The 27,762-nt window shown below is 40.7% G+C and overlaps 1 protein-coding gene across 8 annotated transcripts in view; it reads right to left on the bottom strand.

The window, feature by feature from the left end:
* Nucleotides 1–24,544, bottom strand: part of TERF1 (telomeric repeat binding factor 1) — a 41,664-nt gene extending 17,120 nt beyond the window's left edge. The window contains exons 1-10 of one of the 8 annotated variants that reach the window (XR_012327215.1): nucleotides 24,208–24,544; nucleotides 19,492–19,587; nucleotides 13,679–13,840; nucleotides 12,517–12,638; nucleotides 10,894–10,980; nucleotides 6,947–7,096; nucleotides 6,084–6,196; nucleotides 2,939–2,998; nucleotides 1,145–1,233; nucleotides 274–798 (exon numbers count right to left, since the gene is read on the bottom strand). Coding sequence is in view for 6 of the 8 variants with exons in the window: in XM_073794511.1 (XP_073650612.1) it covers nucleotides 1,145–1,233; nucleotides 2,939–2,998; nucleotides 6,084–6,196; nucleotides 6,947–7,096; nucleotides 10,894–10,980; nucleotides 12,517–12,638; nucleotides 13,679–13,840; nucleotides 19,492–19,587; nucleotides 24,208–24,514 (1,186 nt within the window). In the remaining 2 variants the exon portion in view is untranslated. The remainder of the gene's footprint in view (nucleotides 1–273; nucleotides 799–1,144; nucleotides 1,234–2,938; nucleotides 2,999–6,083; nucleotides 6,197–6,946; nucleotides 7,097–10,893; nucleotides 10,981–12,516; nucleotides 12,639–13,678; nucleotides 13,841–19,491; nucleotides 19,588–24,207) is intronic. The other 7 variants (XR_012327216.1, XM_073794511.1, XM_073794513.1 and 4 more) reach the window with 7 other exon arrangements.
* Nucleotides 24,545–27,762: the final 3,218 nt, after the last annotated feature.

Genomic DNA, 27,762 nt, shown 5'->3' with positions numbered 1-27,762 from the left:
CACAGTACGGGTTCAATAAACATTTTTTGAATGAATATATACCAAGGAGGAACTTACAATTATATTACCATCGAAAATAATTACAGACTGCTTTTAAGATTTTTTTTTTTGGTTATTGTTGCTTGTTTTTTAAATCTAGCAATGCCTTTTATAAGGATAATAAATTCTAAATGCAATGAGGAATAAATTCTAAATGCAATCTGCAATGCCAGAGTCTATACATAGTCAATCCTCATTATATTCATGGATTCTGGTATTTGAAAATTCACCTACCTGCTGAAAGTTGTAACAAAAATCAAAACTTGCAGTGCTTTTGTGGACACCGGTGGACATGCACAGAGTGGCAAAATATTTGAGTTCATGTTCCCAGCTGAGGTTAAACAAGGTGAAGCTCTGCTTTCTTATTTTAGCTTCCAGGCTAGAAATAATTGTTCTTTTTACGGTCTATTTAGTGCCATATTTTTGTGCTGTTTTGGGGGTAATTCTGCTGTTTAAAATTTTCCCCAAGTGTATTGTGGAAGTGCTGTCTAGTGTTCTTGAGTGCAAGAAGGCTATGTATGATGTTCCTTACAGAGAAAAATATGTGGTTAGGTAAGCTTCATTCAGGCGTGAGTTACAGTGCTGTTGGCCTGGGTTCAATGTTAATGAATCAACAATGTATATTAAATAAGGTTTCTTTAAACAGAAACAGGGACTTCCGTGGCGGTCCAGTGGTTAAGACTCCGTGCTTCCACTGTGGGGGGCACGGGTTCCATTCCTGGTCGGGGAACTAAGATCCCGCATGCCACATGGTGCGGCCTAAATAAATAAACAGAAACACATAAAACAAGGTTATGAATTGAATAGTTGACCAAAATGTTGTAACCATAGGCTCAAAAGAACCTAACCCTGTATTCCCCTGTAATCATTCAGTATTCACTAAGTGTTCACAATGACCTTATAAAACACTACCGTAAATAACAGGAACCAACTGTAACTTTCTAAATTAAGCACCACCTCTAATTATCTCTTTGAAGTCATGACATTTAATCCCTTCGTGCTTTAGTTTTCTGATGTGTGTTTGTGTGTTGTGGGGTGTGGTCAAGGGCTGGATAGCTTTCAAGTATCGATTCTCCACTCTGAAAACTGTAATAAATGTACTTACTTTGAAGAGTTTCCGCTCTTTCCTCTTTCTTATCAACATCTTGTTGTCGGTTTCCATGTTTCAACTTAGATAAGAGATTTTTGTGAGACCTAAATGAAACACAAAAGCTTGTGACTTGTTCTGCAAAGACTAGAAAAGCTATAGAAAAAGGTAGATGATTTGTCTCAATCTCTATCCAGGACCTGCTTCTACTTTGGTCTGTTTCCCTTTGGTGCTCTCCTTGCACTAATGCCCCATCTTTTTTTTTTTTTTTTTTTTTTTTTTTTTTTTTTTGCGGTACACGGGCCTCTCACTGCCGTGGCCTCTACCGTCGCGGAGCACAGGCTCCGGACGCGCAGGCCCAGCGGCCATGGCCCAGCCGCTCCGCTGCACATGGGATCCTCCCGGACCGGGGCACGAACCCGCGTTCCCTGCATCGGCAGACGGACTCAACCACTGCGCCACCAGGGAAGCCCTAATGCCCCATCTTAATCTTTAGCCTCTTAAGATTTTTCTTCTTCAGACTTCCCTCTCTCCCATTTATTTTCTCCATCTCATCTACTCAGAAATCAAGATTCTTTTGGCATTCCAGTTAGAGAAATTCCAAAATTCCATTATACATGATGGTAGTTATCACTTATCTTCATAGATTCCAGAAAGGGCTTTCCGGAAAGGTAAGACTGTTTGGAAATACAGGATGTGACAGAATTTTTTGACAACCTGCAATGTTCATATTATTCAAACTTACAAAGGAACAGACTAAAATGGAAAAAAAAAAGTTCAACTGAGCTTAGGCAGCTATTTTATCACCACCTAAAATCTACACTTTGACCCCTGTAAGTGCTCTATGCAACCTACTAATGCTTTCCCGCCGTCCCCAAACTTTCTATTGTGCTCTCTGGAATGCCAGTCTCAACTTCGTCGTCTGTCTAAAGTCTAGCTCTCCCAGGGAACAATATTTCTCTCCTTTGTGGCCTCCTTAAGTAGAGATTAGCTTCATCTTCCACAAACCACAGGCTCCGAGAGGTGGGTCTTTATATTTTCCATTTCCTAATGGATGCCACCTTCAGGATCCTGCTTCCACAGAAATCTTAGCCTTTGAGGATTCATGCCACTGAGGTGTATTGCTATCTACCATGCTCCATAATCTTTCACTATCCTTCCAAGCACCTCCCATGATTCCCAGATCTTTCTCTATCCCCGAGTGCCGCCATCACCATGAATTATTTCCGTGTTTCCATGGATAACCCAGATAACAAACTGGCCCCTCAACTCCTCATCTCCAGTGACCTCCTCCACACCAAGTCAGCCACCCCCGCCCCACGGTTCCACTTAGCATCCCAACTGCTCTACACTATGAAATCATTCATGCGGACGTTCTGCTCTCTGAACACGTTACATTGTCCGTTATAGCGTTTCTAATAGATTAGACAGCTTTTTAAGTAATTGCATAAAATCGCAATTTGGGGCATTCCTCAGAAATGTAAGCTCCATCCCCTTCCTGCCCCAGCATCACACCCTTGTTTCTGACAGAATAAGAGTTTACTAATTATTTGCTTTAAGTTCAGGTACTCCCTCCACGTGCACTCCTTGTAGAAATAATGTGAAACAACCCAGGATCCCAAAACGCAGGTCTCCATAGTTTGGCTTTTCAAGACCCATCAGGGTCTTAAATATCTGTGGAGGTTAAGTAGGACCCTGCGATAATTCTTCAAACCATACCATTTGCGTGGCAGCTATTATAACCTACCTAGGTTTGCATGAATTGTTTCAAAGATTTTAAACACAGAGAAGAAAAATGTCAATTTACTTCACCTCAATAAGGATACTGTATCCCCTGAGGATTCAGTTACCGCAGACTGTTTGTCACTAACACTTTAAAAGAAGAAAACATTTGTAAGAATGTAAACAAGAGAAACTTTTCATCAGGATTGTACTTTCCACATAATCAAGCCATTTTTCAACTTATAAAACGTATCTCTGGAAAGAAACTCTGGTAAAATTAAGACCTTTACAGTCTATTACAACATGGATAATTTTTGCCCAGATGTGCTTACCAGAGACATTAAATCAATGTCTTCCCCAAATATAAGTTCAGCAGAATTGAGCTGTAACTGAGCATTTACAATGTCACTCTTTCAAAAACTCTCTCATGGATCTTTATTTCTATGAATTCAAGTTTAATTTCTTATCCTCCCCAGCAGTCTCCAACCAGCCTTTTTAATAAAATTCCTCCCCTCTGCTACAGTTAAAATTAGCTCCGACAAACACAGCAGGACCATCTACAGCTCGATGCCTTCACTGGAACTCTTCCTCTCTCCTGAAATGACATTTCTTCTTCCATCCACCTGTAAAAACCTTAACCATCCTTCAAGGTCCGGCTCCATGTTCACACTTTCTTGAAGCTGTCCGTCAAACTCCTTCAGCATTTAAGTCTATCTTTAAACTTTAACAACAAATTATGTAATGTCTGCTACTGTTTCTGTTTCAAGTCTGTAATTCTTATTGCCTCAAATAGTTTATAAGCTTTACCAGAACAAAATATTTTATCTAGTATTGACAGCACGAGGGTTTCATCTTTCCCGGCATTTGTCGGACCTTGAAATCACACTTCTGTTTCTATCCTTGCTTCACTTACGTCTTATTCATTCTTGCCTTGAAACTGGTGAATTTGACTCCCAGGATGGTTTTGATATTTGCTTGATTCTTATCTTTACCATGTCTCTACTTTTTGGTTTTTCTCCCTGTGTCTAGTGCACTACAAGATGTAATGCATGCCTGGTAATGAACTAGGCACCAAGGATTCAAAGCTATTTAAGAACCTCCAAAAAACTCTCCATCTAGTGAGATAGACAGGTAAACAGATACGTTATTCTCGAAGATAAGTCCTCCTATAGAGGTATGACTTGGTGCTGTGGGAGCACACAAGTGACAACTCTGCTCAGAGCTCAACAAGACTTCTTATAGGTGAACTTTGAGCTAGAACTTGAATGGCAAATAAGAGCTTACCTTGAAGAGAAAGAAGGAAATCCAAAATTGAAGCAAGAGTCAAGGCATGAAAGAACTTGTAATATTTGAAGATCAAGTTGTATAGCTAGAAAGTGCCACGGATGTGGGCAGGGAGGGGCTAATGCTTAGGGACAAGGTGTATATGAGGGAAAAAAAAAAACACCACCCAGAAAGGGGCTATATACGGCTTTGAAAGCCATGCAATAAAATCTAATTCATCAGGCTTCCCTGGTGGTGCAGTGGTTGAGAGTCCGCCTGCCAATGCAGGGGACACGGGTTCGTGCCCCGGTCCGGGAAGATCCCACAAGCCGCGGAGTGGCTGGGCCCGTGAGCCATGGCCGCTGAGACTGCGCGTCCGGAGCCTGTGCTCCACAACGGGAGAGGCCGCAACAGTGAGAGGCCCGCGTATCGCAAAAAAAAAACCAAAAAAAACACAAAAATCTAATTCATCAAGTAGGAAACAGAAAGCCAACAGAGGTTATTAAGCTGGGAAGTGAGTTAAACAGATTTATTTTTATGGGAAGGTAGCCCTGGAAGTCACATCAAGAATGGATTTGTGTGGCACAAAGCTAAGTAATAATCTAGGATATAAATGGTAAGAATGGATTAGAGAGGCATTTCTGATATGGAATTCGTAACACTTGGGGAGACAACCAACTGGATGTGTGAGGTAAAGGAGGAGAGTTAGGGTAGAGAGACAGATGAGAACATCTAGAGCTCTGTCTTACACACTGAACTGTGTTTGTGTCTAGGAGGGCATTTGAAATAAGTGGGTAGTACTACATTAGGAGAATACATAGGAAACATGTTCATTATATGCAAGAATCACGGTAAGTTCTAATCTTACTTTACTTTAAGGCAGTATTACAGTAGGCAGGAAGGCTGGGCCACAGAATGCATTGGGTCTTGGTACTACTAAACTTTGATTTCCTAAACAAAATGAAATAACTGAGCAATAAAAATGAAATCCCTACTTCTCAAAATGGGTCTTAGGAAAAACCCAGTGAGCAATAAGACTGCAATAGAGCCCTTGGGGAGATGAAGCAGTGAGGAACAGATCATGCTCTGATAGGCAGGGACAAAAAGAACTGTAAGACTGAGCTCAGTCCTGAAGTGTGACCAATGCCATGTCCATCCAACTCAGACTCCAATCCCCACCTCTCAATAAGTAGTTAAGATGGGGACTTACAGCGCTTATGTCATGGTCCCAAGAGAAGAGTAATATTACAAGCACTGCCAAATACATCCATCCAGAGACCAGAAGGATTTGACTATTTGGCCTTGGTTTAAGGGTGGATGAAGAGGAGGAATGGACCATAGGTTCAGTAGAAAAGATCATTATAATGGTAGAGTTTATCTTCTTCAGTAGGGTTAGTTTCTAAAGCAAAAGGTAAAAGCCAATTCTGTAAAAATTACCCTTGAAAATCCCTAAAGAAGAAATAATTTTAGAAACTGAACTCTTGTCTCTCAACTTGTAGGACTGACACAGGCTTGTTTCCCTCCCGCGCTGGAGCAAATCACTGTTTCTGCACTTGCGCACCAGATGAAGCAGTTAGCCTACCCTTAGAGAAGATGAACAATATTTTAACATATTAGAATAACCCTCAGTACAATCACATGAGGGCATGTAGGATTTGAGAACTAAGGGGCACAGATGACTCAGCCTTTCAACCTCAACACTGTTCTAGAGTTCATGTTCCCTGAGAATGATAAATGATGTCACTCACACTAGCTACACAGTGCTATTTTCTCTCTACTTTTGCTTAGCATATGTAACAGAATATGCGTAAGCCCTAACTCTACAGCACTCCCAAACATCCAAACGTTAGCCATCAGTAACGCAATATACCTACTACTCGATAATCATTTTTATTAACAATGGTTCGCTAGCATCACTCTTACATAGATATTACATTCATAAGACAAAAAATATACTAATGAATTTACAAACCTTTCTCCTATATCCAAATTAGCTTCCGTTTCCAATTCAATATCATTACTATTAGGTTTATCTTGAGAAGCTGCTGTTCTTGCTCTTTTACTTTCCACTACTTTTGCTGCTGCCTTAAAAAGGGGGTTGCAGGAGACGAAGGGATGCATTAAGACATTTAAAACAAGTAACATTTAATTAAGCCTTCTTGTTCTTTGACAGTCATAACCCAAGTGTCTTGTCACAGGTCAATAAAGGGCAGTGCGTTGTTATTTTCCTCAGTAACTATAATATCACCATCAGCAACCTGCTTGGTTTATAAGAATTATGGAGAAGGGCTTTCCTTGCAAAGGTACTTGATACAGACAATGCTCTCTAGTCAGTGTTAAGATAAAAGTTTACTTTAAAAAAAATTTTTTTAAAGATTCTATCTATTTTAAAATAAAACTATCTCAAATTAATGCTCTCGTATAACATATTAAGTTAAAACTTTTTGAGGCTAACACAGGATAAAGTGTAAAAAGAAAAATTTTAATGATCCTTATTCAGTCCAATTTGACTTTTCCCAAAAATATGCTAAAAATTTCATTTAAATTTAATTAAACTATTTCTTTTCACTTATTTCTTAATTTGTTTTGATAACTTTCCCCTCAACTTTCTATTTTGAAAAATTTCCCCAACTTTTACTTTGAAAAGTTGTAAAAATACTACAAAGATCACCAATAAACCCTTTAGATCCACTAATTATAACATTTCACCACATTCTTCTACAAAATCACTAAATAAAATTCTGATTAGTTTTGAAGAATTTCTATTTCAAGTATTCTCCTTTATTGTAACAATTACTCTTAAGTCTGTTTAGAATCTCTCTGAAATATGCATACCTTCATTAGAAAGGTTGACGATTTTTCATTTAGCACATAATTCACATAACTCTTAATTTTCTCCATCATGCGGTTGTAGCTGAAGTGTTGAAAAATGGAATGGAATGTATCTTTCTGAGAGATTATCATAAGCAATTTCCTTTTTAAAGGCTAAAGAAAACAGAAGAAACTTACTAGCACATAAAGCACAAATAAAATACTAGAAATTTTGTCATATTATTTAATTGAAAAAAATCACTTTATAAACAAAAACTCAAGAGGTTTTAAAAATGCTCCCGTTTTAAATGCCCACCAATATATTTTTTGACTTAAAAAAATTTAATATTTTACACATATGCAAAAGGATTAAAAAACCTTATGAACCTAAATATCCATTACCAAGTTTAAGAAATAATTATCTGTATAATAGAAGCCTTATTTACTACCATAATCTGATGGCGCCCTCCCCCACCTTGGTCTTCCTCTTCTCAAGGTAACCATTATCCTGAATTTAGAACTTTAGCACATCCACGCATTCCTTTGCACTACATATGTATGCATCCATAAACAATATATATAGCATTGTTTAGCATGGTTTTAACTTTATACCAATGGTGTAAAGCCCTAAATGGTATTTTTGATAAAAGCCCTAAATGGTATTTTTGATCAATGGAATACTGTACAACAGTGAAAGTAACTAGTAATTCTATAAATATCAAATCAACATGGATGTCAGAGAGTTGAGCAAAATATAGAAAGTTTCGGGCTTCCCTTGTGGCGCAGTGGTTGAGAGTTCTCCTGCCGATGCAGGGGACACGGGTTCGTGCCCCGGTCCGGGAAGATCCCACATGCCGCGGAGCGGCTGGGCCCGTGAGCCATGGCCACTGAGCCTGCGCCACCGCAGCCTGTGTTCCGCAACGGGAGAGGCCACAACGGTGAGAGGTCCCCGTACCGCAAAAAAAAAACAAAAACAAAAAAATACATTTAGGGGCTTCCCTGGTGGCACAGGGGTTAAGAATCCGCCTGCCAGTCCAGGGGACACGGGTTCAAACCCTGGTCCGGGAAGATCCCACGTGCCGCGGAGCAACTAAGCCCGTGCGCCACAACTACTGAGCCTGCGCTCCAGAGCCCGCGAGCCACAACAACTGAGCCCGTGTGCCACAACTACTGAAGCCCACACGCCTAGAGCCTGTGATCTGCAACAGGAGAAGCCACCGCAATGAGAAGCCCGCGCACCGTGACAAAGAGGGGCCCCCCCACCGCCGCAACTGGAGAGAGCCTGCGCACAGCAATGAAGACCCAACGCAGTCAAAAATAAATAAATAAATAAATAAAAGTAAATTTTAAAAAATATATACCATTTATTCACCTTTCCCTCCAGCCTGTTGAAAGCATGTAGGCTATTTTCTATTACCACAATGCTATTAAACATTTTCCTACATGTCTTCTTGGGCACAGTACAAGTTTTTCTTAGACAACAGTTCTTTCAATGCTGGTTGCACAATAAAGCTATAAAGCTTTAAAAAAATTCCACTTCTCAAGCTCTATCCCAGAACAATTGTCACAGTGCAGCCTAGTTTTCTTTTTTCAGTTTTTATTTTTTTAATAAAGCTTCATGGTTTTAAAAGTATGCAGTGAAAGTAAAAACAGTTACTCTAGGGCATTTATCTAGAAGTGGAATTGCTGGAATGCATGCTTACTGATTTTGTTAAAATGCTCTCCAAAGCTTAAGTACCAATTTACCCTTCTGAGAGGAAGGTATGGCACTTTTATCATTTCTCCACATTTTGAGCCAACTGTTGGTGTGCTAAGACATTTTTAATCATTGCCAATCAGAAGTATAGGAAATGCTATTTCAATATATTACTTGGTATTAACCTGATCACGAATATTATTGAGGTTAACACTTTCTCTCTTAGGCTTACTGGCCATAAAGTTTCCTCTTCTGTGATGTACAAGTAGAGTGGAATTTTCAGTAGTCTCACAGCACTAAGGCAAAAAAGTAAGGGCAGGGAACCCAATAAACATACCAGGCTTCCAGCTGAAATCTCAGGAGGGTTACACCATAGGAACAGGGGCAAATTAGAATAAGCCTTACTAAAGGCTCAGTCCTTCAGTGAATTAAGGTGATTCCCTCTCCCCTAAACCACCATGTGAAAAGGTACTCAACTTCATTAATCATCAAAGAAACAGAAATTAAAACCCAATGCGATAGCACTACATATTTGCCTGAATGACTATAATGAAAACCACATATAAGGTCTGTGAAGCAACTGGAACTCTCCCACACTACTGCAGGAATTGATAATTACTTTGGAAAATTCTGGCAGTATCTACTAAAACTGAGTATGTGCATATCCTACAACTCACCAATTCTATTCCTAAGTATATACCCAATAGAAACACATATATTTTTTCTACAAAAGACATGTAAAGGAATGTAATGGAAAAAATACGGAAATAACTCATATGTCCATCCACAGTAGAATGGATAAATTGTAGTATATTCCTACAGTGGAGCAATGAGAATGAACAAACGATTGTTATAAGCAACACCATGTATCTCTCTTACAAATATAAACTTGCTATATGATTCTGTTATATAAAGTTCAGAAATAAGAAAGACTAATCTTGGATGTTACAAGTCAGGATAGCGGTTACCCTTGAGAAGGTGGTTGGGATAGTGCCTGGAGGGTGCTGGTGATGTTCTGTTTCTTGATCTAGGAGGTCACCACACAAGTGTGTTCCTTTTGTGAAAATACACCTACTTATACACTTATGATACATGTACTCTACTAAAGGTATGCTATTGTTCAATAAAGAGTTCACTAAAAACTGTATAAAACTACACTTCTTTGAATAAGCTTAATTTGCTCTCATAACTTTGTTTTTAATACTGAAAAATTAACTTCTATTGACCTTAACATTACACATACACACAAAAACTAGTGATAACATAAGAAACCTCCAGAAAAATAAGCAAGTTATAATGTATTTCCCTACACCTGCACTGCTCAGTATGGTAGCCACTAGCCACACAAGGCTACGCAGCCCTTGCAAGGCGTAAGCCTGAATTTAGCCTTAAGTATAAAATACACCCTAGATTTCAAAGACTTACTACAGTTGTACCTCGGTATCCACATGGGATTGGCTCCAGGACTCCCCTCGGGTACCAAAATCCAAGGATGCTCAAGTCGCTTATATAAAATGGTGTAGTATTTGCATATAACCTACACATTTCCTCACATATACTTCAAATCATATCTAGATAACTTATAATACCTAATACAATGTAAGTGCTATGTAAATAGTTGCCAGTGTGTGACAAATTCAAGTTTTGCTTTTGAAACTTTCTGGAATTTTTTCCCCCTAAATATTTTCAATCTGCAGTTGGTTGAATCCCCAGATATGGAACCCAGGATACAGAGGGCTGACTGTACAAAAAAGGGAGTGCAAAATATCTCACCAATACTTTTTACATTGATTGTTAAAAAGAATAATGTTTTTGGATATACTGGGTTAAATAAAGTGTTACTAAAATTAGTTTTACTTGTTTCTTTTTACTTTTTTAATGCGGCTACTAGAAATTTTTTTTTTTTTTTTTTTTTTTTTTTGCGGTACACGGGCCTTTCACTGCTGTGGCCTCTCCCGTTGCGGAGCACAGGCTCTGGACGCGCAGGCTCAGCAGCCATGGCTCACGGACCCAGCCGCTCCGCGGCATGTGGGATCTTCCCGGACCGGGGCACGAACCCGTGTCCCCTGCATCGGCAGGCGGACTCTCAACCACTGCGCCACCAGGGAAGCCAGGCTACTAGAAAGTTTAAAATCACATACGGGACTGGCATTATATTTCTGTTGGACTCTACTGTTTAAAAGAGAAAACGTTTCTTTTCTCCTCCAATGTTCTTTCAATTTTCCTTATTCCATATAAACGGCTCTAAACTTCTGATTCTAATTTAAATAATTACCGTGTAAGAATTTGGGTCACCAAATATTCTTTCAAAGACTTCTTCTGCTTCCTTAAAATTTCCATTTTCCATGCAAACAGCTATAGCCTAAAAGACAGGATGACAAATACAAACCTTAGATTGCTTTTTAAAATATCTAATTGTTGTTTAATATTGAAATAACTCAGGTAAGTCTAAACTACTTCATTTAAAATATTCTTATGTAGCTTAATAATTTTGATTTGATAAATGATATTAAAGGCAGGAATTAATAAATAAATCAGGAGCTACATTATATATATTGAGGACCCACCGAAATAGTCATTTTGAGCAAAACGGAAGAGAGAGAAGGGGTAGATGGATGGTGTTTGTGATGATTAGGATATATAAAAGTTGCTACTTAGGACCCCAGGAAAATCTCTAATAGAAACTCAGGAAGCCAGATGCTTTTGAATAATCATTTTATAAACTGGCCTTTTTTGCTGCTATATGTGGTAAGATATAGGACCACCATTACCATCTGGGTAGGTTTGTAAACTTGGGAAAGCTATTTAACCTCTTGGCGCCTCCGTTTCTTTACACCAATGTAAAATGGTGAAAATAATAGTACCTATTTCACAGGGCAGTTGTGAGGATTAAAGAGTTATATATAAAAGTGCTTAGAACAGTATCTGGCAAACAGTAAACAGTATATTATTACACGTTTGCTATGTATTTTATGTAACCCGTTCAACTTTACTGGTATATTTAGCAAAGGCCTGCTTCCCCTAGAACTCCAAAAGATTGGGACAACATGACAAATCCCTTTGCCCTGGGTTGAAATTCTTAAAAGCAGCAGTCATTTTTCTGCCGAGTCTCCTCAGGTCTTAATTCTAATTGACAGTCACCACACCGTCAATAATTAATTCTTGAGAAGGTGGGACACCACCTGGATTTTCTCCTACCCAACCATGAAAATTTTTTTAAAAACTAGAAAAAGTTTATTTAACTATGAAATTCCTGAGTACATACTTTGCCTGTAAACGAAACATTTTCCCTGCTATTATATCTTTGAACGACTTTCTTTGGTTTTTCACTCTTTAATAGGCTACTCCTACTAAAATTTTCTCTACATAGTTAAAATTTTACATTCTCTTAATCGCAAAAACCCATTCATTTCTTATTATTTGATAATCTTTAGGGACTTCTCTAGTGGTCCAGTGGTTAAGACTCTGCGTGTCCACTGCAGGGGGAGTGGGTTCAATCCCTGGTCAGGGAACTAAGATCCCGCATGCCATGTGGTGTGGGCAAAAAAAATATTAAAAAAAAATAAAAATTAAAAAAAAAATAAATAAATAAAAGGTAATCTTTAAATGGGAGAGCATAAACCACTGGTTTTTGAAAGCTGTTTAGTAATCTTTAAATAGATTTGGCATATTTTCCAACGTGGGGGCAATATGCACTTAGGTAGAAAACATTAAGTCCCAGCTCTTAGTCCTCATGTCAAGACAATAAATCATAGGTCAAATTTCTAAAGAGAATGATTATATTATATTTTACTACAGGTTTACCATCCAACTTCTATTAGTTGGCTCTTAGTTTCTTTAGATGTTGTTTTTATTTTCTAGCAAAATAATAATAATAAACACAAAGTAACACTCATACCTGAATTTTAATTAAATTCTGTATTTCTTCATGAAGCTTGTCATGTTCCTTTTCAATTGATGCCCAAATCATCAGGGCTGATTCCAAGGGTGTAATTTGTTCATCACTTTCAAACTGTGCATCTTTTAAAACCAAAATAAAAATAAGTAACTTAGAAAGCCATGAAGAACTTTACTTTGTTAATTTTTTTATAAACTCATTTCTTTAAACATTGACTGAGTGTATACTATGTGCCAGGCACTGCTCTCGTATATACCAGTTTAGGGAAGATTTTTCAAGTTAATTTCCTCATTAAAATCAACTTAAAAAAAAATAAAAAACAGAAAAGGCTATATATGAGTCCACAAAACATCTGAAGATTTTCTCTACTAAAATACTGATTTTAAAACCTGAAATAAATTATATTTTATAAGGTGTCACAATAAGAGAATTCTTAAATGGTTTGTAAGTCTAACTGCAGTATAACAAACTTCATTGAGATAGAGCATGAAATTAGTTTATTGTGAAATTTGATTTTCGCATATACTACTTTAAATCCTTGTTATATATTTTGTAGATATTTGAAACAGGATCAATCAAGAACTTATCTCTCTACCAACATTATTCCAATCACCAAAGCTTAAAAACCTAAGGAGTGACTTCCCTGGTGGCACAGTGGTTAAGAATCCGCCTGCCAACGCAGGGGACACGGGTTCGAGCCCTGGTCTGGGAAGATCCCACGTGCCGCGGAGCAACTAAGCCTGTGCACCACAACTACTGAGCCTGTGCTCTAGAGCCTGCAAGCCACAACTACTGAGCCCACGCGCCACAACTACTGAGCCTGCGTGCCACACTACTGAAGCCCACGCGCCTAGAGCCCGAGCCCCGCAATGAGAAGCCTACACGCCACAACGAAGAGTAGCCCCCGCTCGCCACAACTGGAGAAAGCCCGCGCACAGCAACGAAGACCCAACGCAGCCAAAATAAATAAATAAATTTATTTAAAAAAAACGTAAGGAGTCACCGTTTTACTCCTTCCTCTTTCTCATCACCATATACCATCTGTTGCAATATTGTATAGTGGTTTTTAAAACTTTGGAGTTTATTCCAGACTCTATCATGTACTACTACCTGTGTGGTGTTGAAAAAGTTATTTTGCCTTTTTAAGCCTCAGCTTTCTCACCTATAAAATGCTGTAAATATGGGCTTCCCTGGTGGCGCAGTGGTTGAGAGTCCGCCTGCCGATGCAGGGGACACGGGTTCGTGCCCCAGTCCGGGAAGATCCCACGTGCCGCAGAGCGGCTGGGCCCGTGAGCCATGGCCACTGAGCCTGCGCATCCGGAGCCTGTGCTCCGCAACGGGAGAGGCCACAGCAATGAGAGGCCCGCATACCGCAAACAAAACAAAACAAACAAAAAAATGCTGTAAATAAATACTATGTGAATATTTAATGAGATAATATTTGTACTACTGTTAAACTTTCTTAAAACAGAATTTATCAGCTTATTCTTATCAAAGACTCACAGTGGCTGGTAACTACTTAGCAAATTACACACAAACATCTCCATTTGAAATTCAGGGTCACGTGTAGTTGAAAATCCAATACATAAACTAAAACTAAGTTTTAAATGCTGCCTCTCTTGAAATATAGTGATTCTTGATCACTGACCCCAGCCTATTATATCTAAGATGCACCCTGGTGAATTTCAAGATTAAACCATGGGGTCACACACAAAACAGGGATTTTTTTTGCACCCGTGTTTTAAGAGAAAAAGTTGTTGGAAGGGAAAATAAGAATATAATGAACAACTGCTATATGTGAAGCCCAGCCAGGCACTTCTAGAACATTCTGTCACATTTAATTTACCAGACGGCTCTGTGAACCATGTTAGCTTATGGTCTACATCGGCCCGTTTTCTTCCTCTGCCACCAGCCCAGCCAGCCTACCTACCTACCGTCTTCCGCACGTCTGCTTTGTCTCTAGCCCTAATCCACTGACTGTCCGGGTCCAACTCACCCCCACAACACAGCACACCACATGGGCCACAGCTGGATGAGTGTGGGCTCCCAGAGCGGTCCTAATAGGGTGGGATTTCCTGCCACCCAGTCTGTTTATAAGTGAACAGTTCCGTGCAATTACGGCCCACCACTGGAGACTGCCAGGAAAGCATTTTGTAAATTGTAAAACCCAATATAAATATGGAATTATTTGCATCAAAAGGTCCTTTACAACCTGGAAGAAATGGACAAATTCTTAGAAATGCACAACCTGCCAATACTGAATCAGGAAGAAATAGAAAATATGAACAGACCAATCACAAGCACTGAAATTGAAACTGTGATTAAAAATCTTCCAACAAACAAAAGCCCAAGACCAGATGGCTTCACAGGCGAATTCTATCAAACATTTAGAGAAGAGCTAACACCTATCCTTCTCAAACACTTCCAAAATATAGCAGGGGGAGGAACACTCCCAAACTCATTCTACGAGGCCACCATCACCCTGATACCAAAACCAGACAAGGACATCACAAAGAAAGAAAACTACAGGCCAATATCACTGATGAACATAGATGCAAAAATCCTCAACAAAATACTAGCAAACAGAATCCAACAGCACATTAAAAGGATCATCACACACCATGATCAAGTGGGGTTTATTCCAGGAATGCAAGGATTCTTCAATATACGCAAATCAATCAACATGATACACCATATTAACAAATTGAAGGAGAAAAACCATACGATCATCTCAACAGATGCAGAGAAAGCTTTAGACAAATTTCAACACCATTTATGATAAAAACCCTGCAGAAAGCAGGCATAGAGGGAACTTTCCTCAACATAATAAAGACCATATATGACAAACCCACAGCCAACATCGTCCTCAATGGTGAAAAACTGAAAGCATCTCCACTAAGATCAGGAACAAGACAAGGTTGCCCACTCTCACCACTCTTATTCAACATAGTTTTGGAAGTTTTAGCTACAGCAATCAGAGAAGAAAAGGAAATAAAAGGAATCCAAATCGGAAAAGAAGAAGTAAAGCTGTCACTGTTTGCAGATGACATGATACTATACATAGAGAATCCTAAAGGTGCTACCAGAAAACTACTAGAGCTAATCAATGAATTTGGTAAAGTAGCAGGATACAAAATTAATGCACAGAAATCTCTGGCATTCCTATACACTAATGATGAAAAATCTGAAAGTGAAATCAAGAAAACACTCCCATTTACCACTGCAGCAAAAAGAATAAAATATCTAGGAATAAACCTACCTAAGGAGACAAAAGACCTGTATGCAGAAAATTATAAGACACTGATGAAAGAAATTAAAGATGATACAAATAGATGGAGACATATACCATGTTCTTGGATTGGAAGAATCAATATTGTGAAAATGACTCTACTACCCAAAGCAATCTACAGATTCAATGCAATCCCTATAAAACTACCACTGGCATTTTTCACAGAACTAGAACAAAAAATTTCACAATTTGTATGGAAAGACAAAAGACCCCGAATAGCCAAAGCAATCTTGAGAACGAAAAACGGAGCTGGAGGAATCAGGCTCCCTGACTTCAGACTATACTACAAAGCTACAGTAATCAAGGCAGTATGGTACTGGCACAAAAACAGAAAGACAGATGAATGGAACAGGATAGAAAGACCAGAGATAAACCCACATACATAAGGTCACCTTATCTTTGATAAAGGAGGCAGGAATGTACAGTGGAGAAAGGACAGCCTCTTCAATAAGTGGTGCTGGGAAAACTGGACAGGTACATGTAAAAGTATGAGATTAGATCACTCCCTAACACCATACACAAAAATAAGCTCAAAATGGATTAAAGACCTAAATGTAAAGCCAGAAACTATCAAACTCTTAGAGGAAAACATAGGCAGAACACTCTATGACATAAATCACAGCAAGATCCTTTTTGACCCACCTCCTAGAGAAATGGAAATAAAAACAAAAATAAACAAATGGGACCTACTGAAACTTCAAAGCTTTTGCACAGCAAAGGAAACCATAAACAAGACCAAAAGACAACCCTCAGAATGGGAGAAAATATTTGCAAATGAAACAACTGACAAAGGATTAATCTCCAAAATTTGTAAGCAACTCATGCAGCTCAATAACAAAAAAACAAACAACCCAATCCAAAAATGGGCAGAAGACCTAAACAGACATTTCTCCAAAGAAGATATACAGACTGCCAACAAACACATGAAAGAATGCTCAACATCATTAATCATTAGAGAAATGCAAATCCAAACTACAATGAGATATCATCTCACACCAGTTAGAATGGCCATCAGCAAAAAATCTAGAAACAATAAATGCTGGAGAGGGTGTGGAGAAAAGGGAACACTCTTGCACTGCTGGTGGGAATGTGAACTGATACAGCCACTATGGAGAACAGTATGGAGGTTCCTTAAAAACTACAAATAGAACTACCATATGACCCGGCAATCCCACTACTGGGCATATACCCTGAGAAAACCATAATTCAAAAAGAGTCATGTACCAAAATGTTCATTGCAGCTCTATTTACAATAGCCCAGAGATGGAAACAACCTAAGTGTCCATCATCGGATGAATGGATAAAGAAGATGTGGCACATATATACAATGGAATATTACTCAGCCATAAAAAGAGACGAAATTGAGCTATTTGTAATGAGGTGGATAGACCTAGAGTCTGTCATACAGAGTGAAGTAAGTCAGAAAGAGAGAGACAAATACCGTATGCTAACACATATATATGGAATTTAAAAAAAAAAAATGTCATGAAAAACCTAGGAGTGAAACAGGAATAAAGACACAGACTTACTAGAGAATGAACTTGAGGCTATGGGGAGGGGGAAGGGTAAACGGTGACAAAGCGATAAAGAGGCATGGACATATATACACTACCAAACGTAAGGTAGATAGCTAGTGGGAAGCAGCCGCATAGCACAGGGAGATCAGCTCGGTGCTTTGTGACCGCCCGGAGGGGTGGGATAGGGAGGGTGGGAGGGAGGGAGATGCAAGCGGGAAGAGATATGGGAATATATGTATATATATAACTGATTCATTTTGTTGTGAAGCTGAAACTAACATACCATTGTAAAGCAATTATACTCTAATAAAGATGTAAAAAAAAAAAAAAAAAAAAGAGTCATGTACCAAAATGTTCATTGCAGCTCTATTTACAATAGCCAGGAGATGGAAACAACCTAAGTGTCCATCATCGGATGAATGGATAAAGAAGATGTAGCACATATATACAGTGGAATATTACTCAGCCATAAAAAGAAATGAAATTGAGCTATTTGTAATGAGGTGGATGGACCTAGAGTCTGTCATACAGAGTGAAGTAAGTCAGAAACAGAAAGACAAATACCGTATGCTAACACATATATATGGAATTTAAGAAAAAAAATGTCATGAAGAACCTAGGGGTAAGACAGGAATAAAGACACAGACCTACTAGAGAATGGACTTGAGGATATGGGGAGGGGGAAGGGTAAGCTGTGACAAAGTAAGAGTGGCATGGACATATATACACTACCAAATGTAAAACAGCTAGCTATTGGGAAGCAGCCATATAGCACAGGGAGATCAGCTCGGTGCTTTGTGACCACCTAGAGGGGTGGGATAGGGAGGGTGGGAGAGAGGGAGACACAAGAGGGAAGAGATATGGGAACATAGGTATATGTACAACTGATTCACTTTGTTATAAAGCAGAAAGTAACACACCATTGTAAAGCAATTATACTCCAATAAGGATGTAAAAAAAAAAAAAGGTCCTTTAAATAACCATGCTGTAAATATTAGCCATTACTGATAAACTGAAACCGGCCTGGCCATTACAACCTAAAATAAACTATAAGGGGCTTCCCTGGTGGCGCAGTGGTCGAGAATCTGCCTGCCAATGCAGGGGACACGGGTTCGAGCCCCCGTCTGGGAAGATCCCACATGCCGCGGAGCAACTAGGCCCGTGAGCCACAATTACCGAGCCTGTGCGTCTGGAGCCTGTGCTCCACAACAAGAGAGAACACGAGAGTGAGAGGCCCACGTACCGCGATGAAGAGTGGCCCCCACTTGCTGCAACTAGAGAAAGCCCTGGCACAGAAATGAAGACCCAACACAGACATAAATAAATAAATAAATTAAATTAAAAAGAAAAAAAAAAAAAGAATGATCCATGCTTTAAAAAATAAAAATAAATAAACTATGAGGACAAGGGAGAGAGAGAATTATAGTTATAAAATCATATTCCCTTATTAAGTGCTAAAATCAAGCTCAAATAAGAGGTTTCAAATATCATTGTTGCCAGTTAGAAAAAGAGTATGCATGATAGTAATAGGAGTCACCACAAAGTTACCATAGCCCCATTTAGTGACGTCTTTAAGACAGAGTAGACATGGGCTTCCCTGGTGGCGCAGTGGTTGAGAGTCCGCCTGCCAATGCAGGGGACACGGGTTCGTGCCCCGGTCCGGGAGGATCCCACATGCCGCGGAGTGGCTGGGCGCGTGAGCCATGCCCGCTGAGCCTGCACGTCTGGAGCCTGTGCTCCGCAACGGGAGAGGCCACAACAGTGAGAGGCCCGCGTACCACAAAAAAAAAAAGACAGAGTACACGGAGCATGGTCCCCCAACAGCAACATCAGAATCACCTGGGAACTTAATAGAAATGTAAACTCCAGGGCCCCTCACTCACCCTACTGAATCAGAAACTCACAATGGAGAAGGGGACTCACCATTCTGTTCCTTAACAAGTTCTCTAATAATTCGGAAGCAAGCTAAAATTTGAGAACCATCACTCTAAGAAGATAGGGATTATATTTCCTTTACTAGCTTTAAATATGTCTGTGTATAGATGTACATGCCAAATACACGTGAGCAAACTCTCAAAAACAAAGGACTACTCCCATCTGTTTCTTCTCATTGTCTCCCCTTTAGACATAGATTGAAATATGTCCAATATAAGATAAAAACATATTTACCAAGGGTTTTTCCAGCTGCAATTCTTGTCAAAAATTGACATATGTATATAGTTCTCAGTTGATAAGCTGTTAGACTGGACAATCCATGAATAATAGCTGAAAGTGAAGAAAGTGAATCTTATTAAAACATTAAAACAAAACTCCAAACTTGACCCATCAGTGCCTCTGCGTGGTTTGCGGAGAAATAAGTTACAAATATCACCCAAAGATTACCATAAATTTAGAGTGTATGCTTTATTTATAGACAATTTTTAGGAAATCAGAACAAAAAAGAATAACAATGAAGACTCTGCCTTCAAAATAAAACTGATGTTTCACAGGTAGAATAATAAATCTTGAAAACTACGTACTTTCACAGGTAGCAGTCTAAACTAAATGAAAAGGGAGATTTAGATCCAAACTGTAAAATGTGTCAAATCATTACCTGGAATCTTCCTTTATACCTTAAAATGCCTAATATTATAGGAAATATATTATTTCTGTCAAGGTTTCAGTTAAGCAAGAGTCTGTTCAGTTTACGAAGCTTTATTTTAAAAACATTTATTAATGTTAATCTCCCCAATATTTGAACACCCACCCAGATGTTATGCTAGGTAGTAAGTATATACAACACTGAGTAAACCATAATCCTGGTTTTCACTGAATTTACCATGTAGCAATAAAAGACAAAGATTAAATTAACCAGCAAACCAAAAAACAGTCCTGCAGCTGCTAAGCAGATGAAACAAATAAATACATTTATTTGTATTTATTTCCTCAATTTTAATATGCCATAACCTTATGCTACACCAGAGATTATCTGGACCAAATATAGTCATAATATAATTAAATAGGATTCAAAAAGAGCACAAAATTTATATAAAATTTAAACACAACTTATTCAACATGGGCTGAACATCTACTGCTGGCCAGTGGTAGGGACTGATGTCTGAATAATAAGATAGCCAGTCCCTGCTCCTCAGAAGGTTTTAGTCTGAGAAGGCAGGAATTAAACAAAAAATTATGCAAGAGACTAATTAAAATTTTAATGTGTCATAAAAGGTAAGTATGGTATAGGAGCAAAACAGAAGGAAGACCTAATCTATTTTAGGGAAGAAAGTCATATCCTTTCTGTCTTCACTTCCCTCCATATTTAGTCTACGTATGCAATAACTACAGATACCCTACACACCACTGCCCTTCTGCTCTTTGTACCTGTTAGGCATAAAACAAAACAAAAACAATGAAAACCTACCCTGGTTGAACCTGGCTATCTGCTTTTTCCACACCTGTAACCAAACACTACATTAGGGAGGATCTAATGACCAGCAACAGTAACAACTATATTTAAGCACTTAACTATAATACCAGGCACTACTCTAAGCACTGAGCAGTGGTTCTCAACTAGGGGTGATTTTGTCCCCTAGGAGGCATTTGGCAATGTCTGGAGACATTTTTTTTTTTTTTTGGCGGTACGTGGGCCTCTCACCGTTGTGGCCTCTCCCGTTGCAGAGCACAGGCTCCGGACGCGCAGGCTCAGCGGCCATGGCTCACGGGCCCAGCCGCTCCGCGGCATGTGGGATCTTCCCGGACCGGGGCACGAACCCGTGTCCCCTGCATTGGCAGGCGGACTCCCAACCACTGCGCCACCAGAGAAGCCCTTGGAGCTATTTTTGATTGTCACGAGTGGGAGGGGTGCTACTGGCACCTAGTGGCTGAGGTCAAGGATCCTACAATGCACGGGAGAACCTCCACCTCATTCCCCCTCTACCCTCAAGCATACACAGAATAAAGAATCATGTGGTGCAAAATGTCAACAGGCTGAGGCTGGGAAACCTTGCTTTATACATATCAGTTCATCTGCTTCTCTCAACAGCCCTTTGAGGTAGATGCCGTTATTACTACCATTTTACAGATGAGGAAATTGTAGTACCACGGGAACTGGTGGTACCAAGTCGTTGCTTCAAGTCTTATGGCTATAAACCAGCAGAGCCCGGAATCAAACTCAGACAATTTACTATGGAGCCCACGCTCTTAATTACAATTCTACACTGCTTCCCACGGTGGAGATAGGTTAGGAATATCAGTCTGGAAAAGGCATTATCTGAGATAAGTGAGGTGGGAGAATAATTCTGAGTTGGAATGAAAGAACTAAGAATTTTCTAGGAAGCATCAGAGTTGTATATGTTTACAATCTTGAAAAGCGTAGTAAATGAAATTCTATAAGAGATAAAAGGGAGTCATTTTAGTCAAAAATGGAATACCGAGACAATATTATGTTCACAGTTTGCATATCTGTTTTAGCAATACAACCTGAAAAAGTTTACTCTTTCTGGGTTTCTGTGCCTTTAACCTTCAAATAATGGAGATGACCTAGATTATTCCTTGGGTCTTGGGCTAGAACCTTACAAGGTCCTTTTTTTTTTTAAATAAACTTTATTTTTTACAATGGTTTTAAATATACATAATGTAGTGAAGAAAGATAGTAAAGAGGTCCCATATACCCTCCACCCAGTTTACCCTGTTATTAGCATCTTGCATTAATTAGTATTCCATGTTACATTAATTAACCAATAGTGATACATTAGTAACTAAAGTCCATGCTTTATTCAGATTTCCTTAGTGTTTACTTAATGTCCTTTTTCTGCTGCAAGATCCCAACCAGGGCACCACATAACATTTAGTCATCATGTCTCTTTGGGCATCTCTTGGCTATAACAGTTTCTCAGACGTTCCCTGGTTTTGATGACCTTGACAATTTTGAGGTATTTTGTACAATGTACCTCTCTATTGGGATTTGTCTGATATTCTTCTCATGATTAGACTAGAGTTATGGGGTTTGGGGAGGAGGGTCACAGAGGTAAAGTTCCATTTTCATCACACTGTATCAAGCGTACATGCTACTAGCTATCACTGCTGATGCTGACCTTGATTACCTAGGTGGGCCAGTGTCCGTCAGCTTTCTCTACTTTCTCCCCCTTTGTATCCTGTGCTCTTCGCAGCCCACACTTAAGGAGTGGGGAGTTACGCTCCACCTCCTTGAGGACGAGTAGCTACACGAATTACCTGGAATTCTTCTGCGTCGGAGATTTGTCTCTTCTTCCATTTGTATATTTATTCCACCATTTATTTACATCAGTATGAACTTTATGGATATTTATTTTGTATGTTGGGTTATAATCCAACACTACAATTGACCTTTGAACAATGCCAGGGTTAGGGGTGCTGACCCTCTGAGCAGTTGAAAATCCCAGTGTCAGCTCTCTGTATTCCCAGTTTAACCAACCACAGATTGCGTAGTACTGTCTTATTTACTACTGAGAAAAAAATTGGCTTGTAAGTGGACAGGTGCAGTTCACACCTGTGTTGTTTAAGGGTCAACTGTATTTTCTTGCTCGAGTTATTTCAGCTTTGGCCATTGGGAGCCCTTGCGGTTGGCTCCCGTGTCCTTTTGTACTACTCCCATAATTGTGGGATTTTTTTTTTTTTGTTTCTTTGGGGGTTTTGTTTTGCTTTGTTTTTAGCACTTTCTTACTTTCTGTTACAAGATGCTCCAGGCTCAACTTGTATATTTCCTGTCCCAGTCCCAGAATCAGGCCATTTCTCTGGAGAATGGTATTGGAAACCAAGACTTGAGTGCTAAGTGTACCCCTTGCTGCTAGGGTTACATTGCTTCTACACCCTTTCATCTGACAGAACAAGGAAATATATGAGTATATCCTAACCTGTGTCTATATATGTATAATATGCATTGATATTTCTATATGTTATAAACAGGAGCTCATACTGATATTTCCAATTCAAATTCATTAACACATAGATAATTTTAGCCTCCTCCCCAAAGAGGCCTTTATAATAATTCGAATTATTAAATGAACTGGCTTCATTCCAGGATTTAACTTCCTAATTAGTGTTAATTAACCATGGCTCTAGTGTTATCTGTGACACGGAGGAAAGTTTCCTGAATTGGAAGATAAGACATGCGTCTGGAACAACCCTTTAACCTATCAATGCTTTAGGTTGTTTTAACTAGTACACTCCTCTATAAACTGAGATTACTTGCCTAACTCACGGGATAACCGTGAAGCTGAAATGTACCAATACGGTTTTCTGAGGTATTTGATTTCCTACTAAATAGTATCTTGGGGTTGCGTTCGGCTGCAATAAGTTGACGGCCAACTCATATAAATACCAGAGCATCTTTCGGTTATCATTCAAAAAGCCAGCTAGCCTTCTCTAGGCGTCAAGGTCTCTGTCCATCGCTTACAGGCTGTCTTGTGTAGGCGGTAGATTTCATTGTCAGTTACTTTTATTCTGAAGCCTATACGGAGCCAGCGGGCTAAACCAGGTTTAGATAGCTCCCGAAGTAACAGAAAACACTGATGCCTAGGTCACAGTGACTTGTTAAATAAATGCCTTTACAGGAGTATCTCTGCCGAAAAAAGCAAGAAACACAAGCGCCACAGGCGACAAAGGGAACTGGACACTGGATTCAGTGCAGTTTTGTTCATTTTAACCCACTTAACCCTCTTTCAACTCTAATGAATCTGAGCAAAACTGAGGAGCTGAGAGGAGGCGGATGCGGGATTGGAACCAACGATCAACTCTGAGCTGGGGGCCCTCCGCTCGGGCGCCGCAGCAGCCCGATCCCCGACCCCCTGGGGGACAGCGCCGCAAACCTGGCCTCGGCAGCCCGCCGCGGTCCCCGCCCCCGGCCCGGGCGCGCCCCGCACTCACCCTCGGCGCTGTCGCGGGTGCGGTGGAAGTCGTCCGACCGGCCGTCACGGAAGGCCCGGCAAAGAGACAGGCAGAGGAAATCGAGCATCCAGCCGGCAGCTACCGCCTCGGCCTCAGCCACCAGGCCCGCGTCCTCCTCCTCCTCAGGGGCCCCCAAGTGCATCTGGCACTCGAGCGGTTCCTGGCACTCAAACTGCCCCTGATCATCTCTCGCCGTTTCCGCCATCCGCTCCTCCAGGGGACCTGCATCCTCCCCATCCGCAAGCCCTCGCGGGCTCGGAGCCGCTGAGGCGGCGCTCTCCGCCATATTACATCTCTCGCACTGCTTCTGTCTTTTCCTGCGCGGAGCGACGATTGGCTCGCGCCGCGCGGGGCGGAGCCTCGGAGGGTCTCTTCCGCCCGCGGGAAACCACCAATCACACACCACCGGGATGGGCGAGCGGCTCGAACCTGGCTTCTGATTGGCCGAAATCTGCTCCCGCCTCTGGATGTTGAATTCCCCGCCACCCAGGGGTGCAGTTTTGTTGGTAAACTAGACAAGTTCTGGCTGGATGCGGAGAGAGAATAGGAGGTCGGGGAGCGGGCGACTGCTTTATTCTCGTGCTAAAATGCAACACTGACTAGAACAACAATACGGTTAGTTAAAATGGAAAAACATTTTACCCTCAGTGTGCTTCAAAAATGAGATAGGTGATTAAAACTTGTCACTATTTTTTGAGCGTAACACTTTAGATCCTGGTATTCACTTAACAGTTACTGTGCGATCACGAACCAAAACTCTTCCAACAGACTTAGATCCGTGCTTCTCCAACCTTAAGGGGCATCAGAATAAGCCCCTAGGCTTATTAAAAACACGAATTGCCGGCCTCCACCCCCAGAGTTTTTGTTCTGTAGATCTGGACTGGGATCCTTGAATTAGCAAGTGATAAGTTCGCAGGTCAGTGATACTGAGGCTGCTTGTCTGGGGACCAAATTTTCCGAATTATCGCTCTAGGAAGAGTATATTATTATGGGAATGAATTTTATTCAGGGCCTGAAATTGACTATAGCATTCAGCTTTACAACAATAAGTGAATACTTATTTTGAACTTTCAAACTTACCTTTAAGCACAAGAGGGCGTTGGGGGAAGGGGGTCTGGTTATGTTCTATTTCTCTATGTGGGTGATAGTTACATCAGTGTGGTCCTTTATGAAAATTCATTGAACACGATATATGCACTTTTCAGTATATGGGTTATAACTGAATAAAAAGTTTCTTTTAAAAACCTTTCTGTGGGCTTCCCTGGTGGCGCAGTGGTTGAGAGTCCGCCTGCCGATGCAGGGGATGCGGGTTCGTGCCCCGGTCCGGGAAGATCCCACATGCCGCGGAGCGGCTGGGCCCGTGAGCCATGACTGCTGAGCCTGCGCGTTGTGTTCCGCAACGGGAGAGGCCACAACAGTGAGAGGCCTGTGTACCGCAAAAAAAAAAAAAAAACCAACAACAACTTTCTGTTTATAACACATCCAACATTATCAAAGCCTTTATGTTTTAATTTTACACATTTATTATTATCTTAAAGCCGGAGTTGAAACGTTGAGTCCTTAAAGCACCATATTATAGCCGTTAAGAATACCTAGGTTGGGGGACTTCCCTGGTGGCACAGTGATTAAGAATCCACAGTGGTTAAGAATCCACAGTGGTTAAAAAAAAAAGTAAGATTCATAAGGGAAGGTATTTTGTATGTCTTTTCTACTACTGTATTCCTAATGCCTAGAAAAGTGCCTGCCACATGGTAGACATTCAATCAATATTTATTGAATGAATGTGTTACACTTTTTAAGACGTGCTTAGAGAAAAATTGATACTCAGAATAACAGGAAACATTTTTTTTTCCAGGCAAGGCTTTATTGGGGCCCCTGCAGCAGCAGGGGGGAGAGATAACAGACAACAGGTTCCCTTGCTTGTGCGTTCCCTGAGGTGGGTGTCAAGCTTGTTCCGTAGATGGGGTGAGGGTAGAGGTGTGTCCAGGGGTCGGGCCACAGGTGTGGCTTAGGTGTTTTGCCCACCCTCGGGTGGTGTTGAGTTCAGGGGCTGTGCTCAGTACCCTGCTTTTGCTCTGGGCTCTTCAAAAGTGGCAGTTGGGTTTTTTGGTCTTTTTGTATCTTCTGTCCAGAATTTGCCCCAACTGGCCATGCACGCAGTTATTTTTAGTCCCTTATAATTTCTGTGTATTTTGTTGTTCAAGGAGAGGTGCACTCAGCAGAGGGTCCCAGGTCCCAGCCTGTCTCATTCCCCCCTGAGAGACTCTACACCCTTATTCTTAAGGGGTAAGGGGTTGAAGGTCTCTTCTCCTGAAGCTTCTTTCCGCTGGACAGGGGCCACAGACCCTAGCCTAGCCTAGAGGTGTAGAAGTCCCTCGCTGACTGTTCTAAGGACCTGTAGGGACCTGGGCCACTTTCTGCTGGAATAGGCTGAATTTCTTGAGCCATCATGAGCCTTACTTCAAACTGTTGGGGCCCACATTCTTACCAGTAAAATTCTTTATAGAATTTGAAAACTTCAGCTATTAAGTACTAAATAGTACTTTAAGATTTGCTGTGGGGCTTCCCTGGTGGCACAGTGGTTGAGAGTCCGCCTGCCAATGCAGGGGACACGGGTTCGTGCCCCGGTCCGGGAAGATCCCACATGCCGCGGAGCGGCTGGGCCCGTGAGCCATGGCCGCTGAGCCTGCGCGTCCGGAGCCTGTGCTCCGCAATGGGAGAGGCCACAACAGTGAGGGGCCCGCGTACCGCAAAAAAAAAAAAAAAAAAAAAAAAAGATTTGCTGTGTTGGGACTTCCCTGGTGGTGCAGTGGTTAAGAAGCCGCCTGCCAACGCAGGGGATATGGGTTCGAGCCCTGGTCCGGGAAGATCCCACATGCCGCGGAGCAACTAAGTCCGTGCACCACAAATACTGAGCCTGTGTGCCACAAGTACTGAAGCCCACGCGCCTAGAGCCCATGCTCTGCAACATGAGAAGCCCGCGCACCGCAACGAAGAGTAGCCCCTGCTCGCCGCAACTAGAGAAAGCCGGTGAGCATCAACGAAGACCTAACACAGCCAAAAATAAATACATAAATTTATTTTTTTTAATGGTTTAAGATTTGCTGTGTTGATTCACAAAAACCAGATACCTCCATTTCTGTCTTTGCCCTCTTTCTCTATAGGTCAGACCAAGTCCCTTTAGCCGGAAACTAATTATGATAATGATCATGATCGTATCAACCACACTTAAAATTTATTGCATGTTTAATGGATGTCAAGAACTTTTCTACGTGCATTATATGAATTATTTCATTTAATCTTCACGGCTATTCTATTAGGTAGATACTATTATGATTCTATAGAGGATGAACCTGCAGCACAGAGAGGACAGTTAACTCACCCAAGACCGGTAAATGAGTTAGCTAGTTAGTAAATTAGGGACCCAGGACCTGAAAGCAGGCACTCTGACTCTATACTATTCCCTCTTCTCCCTAGAAGGCCTCCCCAGGGGAGCAGACACCAGCCAGAGTTCATTTTCTCTGTAGTGGTTCC

Source organism: Tursiops truncatus, chromosome 17, assembly GCF_011762595.2.
Source record: "Tursiops truncatus isolate mTurTru1 chromosome 17, mTurTru1.mat.Y, whole genome shotgun sequence".
NCBI classification, from domain to species: domain Eukaryota; kingdom Metazoa; phylum Chordata; class Mammalia; order Artiodactyla; family Delphinidae; genus Tursiops; species Tursiops truncatus.
The sequence above is the reverse complement of the archived record's forward strand: the minus strand, read 5'-3'. Positions and strand labels throughout refer to the sequence as shown.